We start from the raw sequence: 9,645 nt of genomic DNA on the forward strand, positions 1-9,645 counted from the left end.
AGTTACTCTTCTTATTTATAGATAAAAATTAGGCTTATATATTTATTGTAATTGTACTTTAAAAAAAATAAAGCTTAATGTTACCTATGAACATTTTTTTAATTTGGAATTCTTATACAAATAAAAGTCATCACGTATCATTTGATCTTTAACCCTCTGGTCGTTTACAATATATTAAATTTATTCAACACAAATATCATTAGAACGTTATTTGATACGTTCTATCTGTTACATGAAATTATTAATACATTTATAAATAAATGAATTTAACGATATTATATAATAAAATTTATTTTATGTATTACAAATTTATTAATAAAAATAGGATTAAATACACAGAAAAAAAACTTGCCGATCAGAGAGTTAATAACATGGCAAGTATTTGAGATCTTTATTAAATGTATGTATAGCATATATGTTTTAATGAGGTTTTAATAAGTTTTGTTAAAAAAGTACAATAACTTATTATAATTAATTTGTTTCAGACGTCATTTTTTGCCTTAACTATTGTTATATATAAACATACAAAAACAACTTCTAAGCCAAGTAGCAATATCGAGATTAAATTAAATGTCATATGTATATAAAATCTATTTTAGTGTTTATGCACTCCAGCGAAGTGTACTTTTTTCCCTTGTCCATCTAAAGCCTCCATTAAGCTTGATGTAAAACTAAATTCTGAGCTACTTTCATCTTCCTGACCTCTGAAAAAATAATATAATTAATAATCTGTTATATTAAAATATTTCGGTTTTTTTTATGCCGATAATTTTCTCTTGAAAAAAGAGAAGACATACAGTGTATCGAGACTTGTTAGACTGCTGTTCAATGTTGGCATACTAACAAAACCATCTATCTTCAATAATTCGAGGTAAGAATTAATAGTAGCCACATAAATTCCTTTTGAACCAGCTGTGCCTAAATAACGTGGACTAGATAATTCGATTAAGGTACGTTCAGGGTTCCTTTCCGAAGAACTATATGCTTCTGCATCGAGTTTCACAATCTCGACAGATGAGAAATGAATAATAAATAAGTACGGTTTGCAGAATGCTAAAATAAGGTAATAAATTATTAATGTACAACATTAATATGTAAATAAAATGATATCTACCAAAGGAAAATTATATTTACCAAAAGCAAATGGTAAATGATTCCACACTGGATCAATAGCGCGAGTCCTTCTACCATTTTCGTCTACAAATACACCAAACTCATTGTAGCACAGTAAAAGCTCCGCTGTGCCACATATATTTGAAATATTTAGAACACACACAGGAAATGTGCCAAGTTGCGCTGCACCCGATATTGCCGCTTTAATTGAGTTATTATCTTCTTCTGGGAATTCTGTGAATAAATGTTTTTTTTTTTTTAGAATTATATTTTTTATTCAGATATATTATAAATTTCCTACTCGTACCATGAGAAATTACTTACTAGTTTAAGAATTATGTGTAACATATAATTTTCTTTGTGTACTTACCATCTACAACGTAAGTTTGCAGATCAATCTGTAAAAATTTGTCACAACCTACAATAAGACGATTTGTAGTAAATATAGCACAACTGCAAGGTGTATCAAATTGTGTATCAAATTTATAAAGTTTGACGAATTCTCCAAAATCTTCTTCGATTTTCCATTTCAACAATCTGCATTAACATATAAGATATTACATTTAGAATTATGTTTCAATACTGTATTATGTTTATAAATGAATTAAATGTTACATACATCACACGAGATGTAGTTGCGGCGCATAGTATATTGCCTTGTAATTGGTAAAGATGACAACTATCAGAGATAGATAGTACAGTCTTTGTACTGATTGCTGGTCTAGAACAATCGGCGGCCAACGCATTATTCTTCAATAGCCTCAAGTTACAATATACTAATTCCCTGTATTCACCGGCTATCATTAAAGCCAAATCCAAGTGAGAATGTAAAGAAAGCTGATGTATTTGCTTGACACCGCGAATTGTAGTAAGCGTTTGAGATTTCAAAGCGCAATATGAAAAAAGACCTTCTTTCGCACCTAGCAAAAGTACATTTTCCGCACCCAGATCCACAACACAGTTCAAATCCAACTAATAATAAATGGATAATTTTAATATAAAATAAGAAAACGAGAAACTAATGCGAAATTTTATACAGAAGATATTATAAAAGAAAAACTATTACATTAAATTTAATTTGTTAAATGAAAAAATCTTAATCTTGTCTTTTTATATTAGATTTTATAAAACTGATATGTGAGGATTTAGTTCAATCTTAACACATCACTCACCTGATGTTTTTCTAATCTGAGTACAATTTGATACTTTTTACATTTTGATATAGGATATGAATTTTGAACAGTAACAATCTTTAAAGTTTCAAGCCATTTCCTCTTATCAGCCTGACTCAGTGCCATGACGTCCAATCTAGATGAAGGCCAACAAGTCGTCACAGAATTCGATTCTATTCTAAAGATAAATGGGATGTCGGATTTTGCTGTATCCAATACGTCGGGATGTTGCACTACTTCAGAAACATTAAAGCCATTATTCTCTATTAAATTTAAACGACTGATTGGTACCACTCCCGCACATGGCTGTCGTTCGTAGAGACATAGGCACGGTTCTTCCAATTTCAAATACTTTCTCTCCCAGCAAGATTTTGATTTACTAGGAACTTTTACCCATCCTTCCATAGAAATTTCATTCTCTTTGTAAGGAGTATTTTGTAAATCCTGCGAAAGATACATATGGATATATAAATTGTCTTGTTATGAAAGTCACGAGATTAGAAATAAATAATAGTAAATTTAATTTTTTACTGCATCTGGTTTATCCGGCTGATCTATCGCCAAAGTCTGAACGCTATCTCCGATTGATGATATACTCTCATCGCTATCTCTATGAGATTTATAATAGTATTTAGACAAACCACTCGGTAAACCACAATTGGCAGGTACAGACACCGCGCATTTTAAATGCGTCATAATTTGACACTCGCTGCAGATCCGAGCATGTCTTCCGAACTGTATAGCCTCTGGACATGCTGCGCATTTTCCAGCACGCATAGGCAATTCAACATTAAATCTATGTGGAATGTTGTGTCCTATCCTTTGCGGAGATAACTGCCTAAGTAATGAGGTACTAGTTTCTGTGATATTCTTCACCTTTTTGCCTTCGCGTTCTGGCGTCGTCGGAGATGTAGGTGCAGATGCAGGCGCGGAAGCAGCCCTAGCTTTCTGAATTAACAATTGATCTGTCAACGTCTTCACCTTCGCTTGTTCTTTAGCGAGCTGATTCTCTAATTCGCGATATCCCACAGGCATGCCCGTGCCCATAGGTGGCATATTCTCCTTCTGTTTCATACCAAGTATTTCGCATATCTTCGTCTTCTTTTTCTTACCACCTCCTTCCAATTGAAATTGCAAGTAATCAATCAGTTTAGTTTGTTGCTGTATAACACTTTCATACTTTATCTCTCTTTTCTGATAAAACTGTCTCATCTCTTCTATGACGGTTTCCAACTCTGCTATTCTTGATCTCAGTTCCTGACACTGATCTATGCTATTCTGCAAATTATCCCTAAGCACAGAATTTTCCTCTTTCAATTCATGCACTGTCGTCAAGTATTCGCTACTTTCTTCTTTCACGACTCTCGATTCTTCTTTAGCAGCCTCTAAAGCATGACCCATTTCTGAGAAATCGCATTCCAATTCACCACATTTTGTATTCAATTCTTCTACTTGCATAGTAAGTTCCTGAACAAGTTTCTTATACTGGTCCCTTTGAACGATCAGACCGTTTCTCTCGCTTTCTATATCACTTGTTTCAGATTCCAACTGTTCAATGTTGCGTTCGGCAACTATTCTTCGTGTTTTCTCTTCGTTCTGCGCAATATGTGCTTCACGAACTTTTGTTTCAGCAGCTTCCAAGTCTCTTTGTAGCTTCATTTTATCTTGAATCAGCATATTTTCGCGCGTTTCATGATCGCTTGTTAATCTTTCGTAATCCGTTAACTGCTCTTCTAACACTGTACAAGTTTCCTTTAACAACTCATTATTTATTTCGTACCCTTTGATATCCTGTTCTAGTTTTGCGATTTTAGATTCAAGATCTGTGACTGTCTGTGTCAAACGCCTGTTCTCGGCATTCTGAGTATCGACACGCTCTTGATTCGATCGTATTTGCCTACGAGTCGCATCCAATTCTCTACGTAACGACGCACTAGAAGTTTGTGATTCTTCGATTTGATGATTAGCTTGGATTAAAGCCTAAAAAATATGAGAAATTAATTAAAAATAAATAACAAAAAATAGATTTTCTTATATTTTAATTTATGTATCCATAAAAAATTAAAACAATTTTAAATAAATATTTATAAAAAATATATACTCTTTGTGCTGAATCTGCTTGCATTTTATGCCTAGATGCCTCTTTTGTAATATCATTCAATGATGTCTTCGCGATATTTAATTCTTCTAATAGTTTCTTTGAATTTTGTTCTTCCTCTTTTACTTTATCATTTAATTTTTTGAGTAACTTTTGATTCTCTTCCTGTAGAGTTTTTATTTTATCCTGTAGAGTTTTTATTTTATCCTCAGCTCGTTTAGCTTCCCTTACAGCTATACGTTTATCTAAGTTAGCATCTGATAATTCTTTTTCTTTCTTCCATAGATTCAACTGGGCTTGTTTCGCCGTTTGTTTTTCAACTGTTAATTCTTCTCTTAACGATTGAAGTTGCTGCTTCAGTTTTTCTGTTTCTTCTTGTCTGTGAAATACCTTTGTATCTGTGGCTTCAACAATTGTTGCGCGAGTTGCAGGTGGTACTTCATCTAGTTGTTTAAGAACAGCATTTTCTGCTTCTAACTTTGTAACACTATTTTCTAAACGTTTTAATAATTCTTCTAAATTGCACACTTTGCGCAATTGTTCCTCTGCAATTAAATAACAATTAAATGACAGAATAGTCAGAATATACAAGAATAATTCATAATATTTTATGTATAATTTTGTTTACTTTCTTTTTCCAAAGAGTCCTGTAATCTCTTTTGCAATGCAACTTTATCTTGTGCCGCTTGTTCTAAATTTACAGCAAGTGCTTCACTTTGCTCTAAATTCATCATGGTTTCATTTAGATCAGATTTGGTAACCTATAAAACAAAATTATTGGATTAAAATTCAAATATAATATAAGAAACAAAACGGATTATTAGAACCAAATATCATTAGCTAATTATTATTTACATTATAAATAAATTATATATACTTATACATAAAATTAAATTTGAAGTTTTTAGCGAATTTATTAAAGCTACCAATGATGGCACGAATGGTTCAATTTCTGCATCCCCTATACGCGATTTTTCGTATTCTGAAGAATACTGCTCTATCTTGTATTTTTAAGGAACAGTATTATTTCAATACATGTAACTTTGGCTAATGATATCTAGCTTGGCTCTAATAATCCGTTTTCTTTCTTATATTTGAATTGTATATTCATTTAAACCTATTATATTATATTATTACAATTATTAGATTTAATAATTCTTTATCACGTTAATGGTGCATTTGGGGAGACACTATTAGCGCTATTTCTGTCATTCTATTTTCATTATTTATTAGACATAAAACAAAGATAGAATAACACAAATAGTGCTAATAGCGGTTCCCTAATCTTAATTCTCAGTTCGCTTAACTTTCCTCATAGCTGTACGTTTATCTAAATTAGTATCTAATAACTCTTTTCTTTCTTCCATAAATTCAACTGAGTTTATTTCGTTGTTTGCTTTTACGTTTGAAGGTGCTGCTTTAGGTTTTCTACTTAAAACATTTAGATTACTTACTTGCAATTGTTGCTTTAATTGCTCATTTTCAAGATTCATCCTTTCCAACTGTTCTTGCATAGTTGTAAGCAACTGCTCTGATGACTTTAGATCATCTATCTGTCCCGCTCTCTCTTGCAGCTGTTTACGCAAAGCTTCGATCTCAGTGTCTCTTGCCGGTAACGTGGCTTGTATAGTACGTAACTGTTCCTGACAATCTCTTAATTCATTTTGAGCAAGTTCTAAAGCAACATTTAATCTTGACTCGCGACAATGATTTGAATCCTGCTCGTTTCGTAACCTAGTCTCGAGATCTATGTTCTTTGCTGCTTCAAAGTCCAATTTTGCTCGTAAATCGGCCAATTGATTATGAGAGCGCACAGCAATCTCCTCTAACTTAATTTCTACGCCTTGAACACTTTGTCTACTTAATTCACGCGTTTTCGCCAAGGATTCCTTATATTGTGCCTAAATATTTATTAATAAAAAATTAACAGCTTGATACCTTAAATTTGCCATTTTATCTTCGTATATAGTTTTTTGTGGTTAATAACATTACTTAATGGATAATTACATTATGTTGCATTAATTTATATCATTACATTATCAAATTTAAGTTACCTACTTGAAATACACGCAACTTATCCAATTCTGCATTTGCAGTTTGCAGTTCACCTTCTGTCCTTTGTAAACGCGAACTCATTTCATTATTACTTGTGCATAATTCTGTTAATTTTACAGTTTGTGCTTCAATATGCTTATTTAATTGTGCAATTTTATCTTTCTCTGCATTCTCCCATTTTCGCTTAGCGTCTCTTATTAATCCAAGCGCTCGAGTTTCTAAATCTCTCCTTTCTTGTCGTTCCAATTCTATCCCAAGTGATACATTAAGTTTTTGTCAAGCAATAAAAACATATCTTATATTAAGTAGAACAATCGTGGGCTAAAATATACTTTCTTCCACGACTGTTTGTATTATTTGACAATTTGTGAATTTAACTGTTATAATTGTTATTAAATTACATACCTAACGTCCTTTTAATGCCTGCCAGTTCTGACCTTGTAGTTATTAATTCTTTTTCCAATAAATCCCTCTCCTTATTGGAAGCTTCTAATTTTCGTGTTTTCTCCTCTACCTGAGATTCTATCTGAGAAAACCTCCTGACCTGATCCTGTAATTCAAATATTCTCTTTTGCTTCTCTTGAATTTCTTTATTTTTCACATCTAACTTTGTCTCTAACTCCATTTTTTCTTTAGAAAATTTGTCCGGTTGTAGATGCTTAGGTAATTTATATTCTAAGTATGGAGAATGTCCTGATCCCGACTGAGCTTCAGTTTCTACAGCTTCAGCTACAAAAAATAAAATTGTATGGCACAAAAAAAAAGTAAAACTTAAAAAAATTTTTTAAATTTAAAAAATATATATATATAGTAAATCTACATTAACTAAAATAATAGATACAATAAGATAAACAGGTACAAACCCAAACTTCTCCTAATGCCAGCTAATTCTGATCTTACAGCCACTAATTCCTGTACTGACTTGTCTTTTTGTTTAACACTTGCATCCAGTTTCTGCGACTTTTCATCCAGATCGCAGAAATACTTAGGTTTACTATAAGGCTTCTCATAGGCCTCCAGTGCCTTATATCGCTCATATCGTGATCTCTCATTGTTTTCTAACTCCATGACTGATTATTTCCAAATCGTGTGATTATACTCAAATACGTTTAATCATAGGTCTGTTTTCTGTAGATGAACTAGTATACACTTTTGGAACTTAAAGTAAGATAAGTATATGTATGATATTGGACGAAAATTCTAATACAATCTAGAACAGGAATAAAAAACAGACTTCATGACGGCGACCAGCGACGACGCTCCGACTCGTCTACAATGTCTACATCCAAATTGATCAAAGTTTACGTTGCCACTAATGCCACTGAACCGCACTGAACTTCTAACGGTCACGATCAACTTCGTGCGTACAATTTAAATATAATACGCTGCTTACGACGTCAGAGTGCGCGCGTGGTTTTAGTGAGAGGGGTGATCTCTGGTGATCTCTAGCGATAACTTAATGGGAAAAAAGTCGATAAAGTAGATATATCGATAGATACAAGGATTGTATTGTGCCGCAAGTTACATTTACATGAAATGGTAAATGTTTAGTATAACGTTTCCCTTTCGAATTTTCTGTAATTTTGTAAATTTTTATATATTTTTTATAAATTTTTTGTATATTTTTATGTGTAGAATATATTCCGAAAAGGAAAATCATGTCGCTCAAGTCCTGTTTCTTTTTCTATAATTTTAATTTTTTAATGTCAGTAAATGAGAAAATGATAATTTAATGATAATTCTCTGCTTTAATTAATTAAAAATATTACTTTTTTTATATAATTTAAATTGTAGCAGAGAGAAATGGATTTCGAAATTCATACTTTTTTTACGAAGATAAAAAAACATTAAAATAAAAAATGGAAATGCGACTTGAATTTTTTCTCTACAGCACAAAGTTGCAACAACACTGCTGCAACATCGCAGCGACATTTAACATGTGTGGTAGGATTGCAGAGATTTTACAGTGATATTGCTGCAAATTGTGCTGTATGGGAATTCCATCTCGATCAAAATCTTCGCATAAGTACACATATTTATAAAATTACAGGAAAATCGGAAAAAGGCGATAAACATTCGATAAACATTTACTCGTAAAATATTTACATGTTGGTATATTTACATTAAGTTCAGACGAATCTTTTTCATTTAAATAATACGCAATGTAAAAAAGAAAAGAATTAAGTTGATTGTTAATATGCTGACTTTAATATTGATAAATAAAAATATTTAAATGAGAGAAAAGTTTTAGTGTTGTCTAATAAAATAATATAACGACAATGAATATAAGCTTAAATGATCCATAAATTGTTAACACATATGATACGTAAAACATAGTTTACACAAAGATGTAGATTATTACATTTTAAACGCACAACTTTGCTCTACATTGAAAAAAATCTTAAAGAACTATAAGATAAATTATAAATTTAAAACAAAATTAAATTGATCTTTTAATAAAAATTCATCACTAAAATTAAAGAATCAACTATTGAAATAATTTTCACATCTTACATCAGTATATATCATAATTAAATATTCTTTTAAGTAATTTAATGAAATCTGTGATTATTTGAATATATTTAGGATATAGGGAAAATAAGACTACGCGGAAAATATAGAAAAGAAAGGTATTCAACACAAACGAACGTGGCAAGAGTATACTGTATTTTGTCCTTTTAATCATTACCATACGAACCGTTACTTACAAATCAAACTGTGATTGTGATTCTTCCTGATAGTCTGTCAGTGTGTCTCATGTAACTTTGTGTGTGTATGTGTGTGTCTGCCTGCCTGTGTGTGCAAATTGTGTGTGGATATGTATATTCTCTTTCATGAAATTACATTTATCGTCTATTTAGCATTTCTTAGCAATACCATTAACGCCATCGTTATTGATATTATCATTAATTAATAATTACTTTGATACAATAAGGCGCTATATACGGTAGTAAATAATATATATAATAACTTTATTATAATTTTAAATACATGAGCATAATAAATTTAGCATTTGAGGCGATAATTAAATTATTTCGTTGTTTAATTTCGTAATTGCTCTATGATTTTGTAGGTTTACGAGACGCTCTATAAAATCGAACGTACGTTCCATCAATAAAAACGTTTTTAAATAATGCGGAGTGAGTTTGCCACTATATGTTTTGCAAACTCTTGTACATATTTATAAATATATATACGTATATATGT

General features: G+C 31.4%; 1 protein-coding gene across 1 annotated transcript in view; it reads right to left on the reverse strand.

Annotated features, from left to right (window-relative positions):
- Positions 1-490: 490 nt before the first annotated feature.
- The window catches only part of LOC108752389, a 19,843-nt gene continuing 10,688 nt past the window's right edge, over positions 491-9,645 (reverse strand). Inside the window, exons 11-23 of the mRNA XM_018493191.1 lie at positions 7,302-7,512; positions 6,844-7,167; positions 6,442-6,686; positions 5,838-6,284; positions 5,012-5,144; positions 4,387-4,928; positions 2,817-4,265; positions 2,286-2,729; positions 1,733-2,085; positions 1,484-1,650; positions 1,135-1,347; positions 798-1,053; positions 491-704 (exon numbers count right to left, since the gene is read on the reverse strand). Of these exons, the coding sequence (XP_018348693.1) occupies positions 596-704; positions 798-1,053; positions 1,135-1,347; positions 1,484-1,650; positions 1,733-2,085; positions 2,286-2,729; positions 2,817-4,265; positions 4,387-4,928; positions 5,012-5,144; positions 5,838-6,284; positions 6,442-6,686; positions 6,844-7,167; positions 7,302-7,512 (4,893 nt within the window). The 3' untranslated portion in view covers positions 491-595. The remainder of the gene's footprint in view (positions 705-797; positions 1,054-1,134; positions 1,348-1,483; positions 1,651-1,732; positions 2,086-2,285; positions 2,730-2,816; positions 4,266-4,386; positions 4,929-5,011; positions 5,145-5,837; positions 6,285-6,441; positions 6,687-6,843; positions 7,168-7,301; positions 7,513-9,645) is intronic.

The sequence above is a fragment of the Trachymyrmex septentrionalis genome, unplaced genomic scaffold, assembly GCF_001594115.1.
Source record: "Trachymyrmex septentrionalis isolate Tsep2-gDNA-1 unplaced genomic scaffold, Tsep1.0 scaffold60, whole genome shotgun sequence".
Lineage (NCBI taxonomy): Eukaryota > Metazoa > Arthropoda > Insecta > Hymenoptera > Formicidae > Trachymyrmex > Trachymyrmex septentrionalis.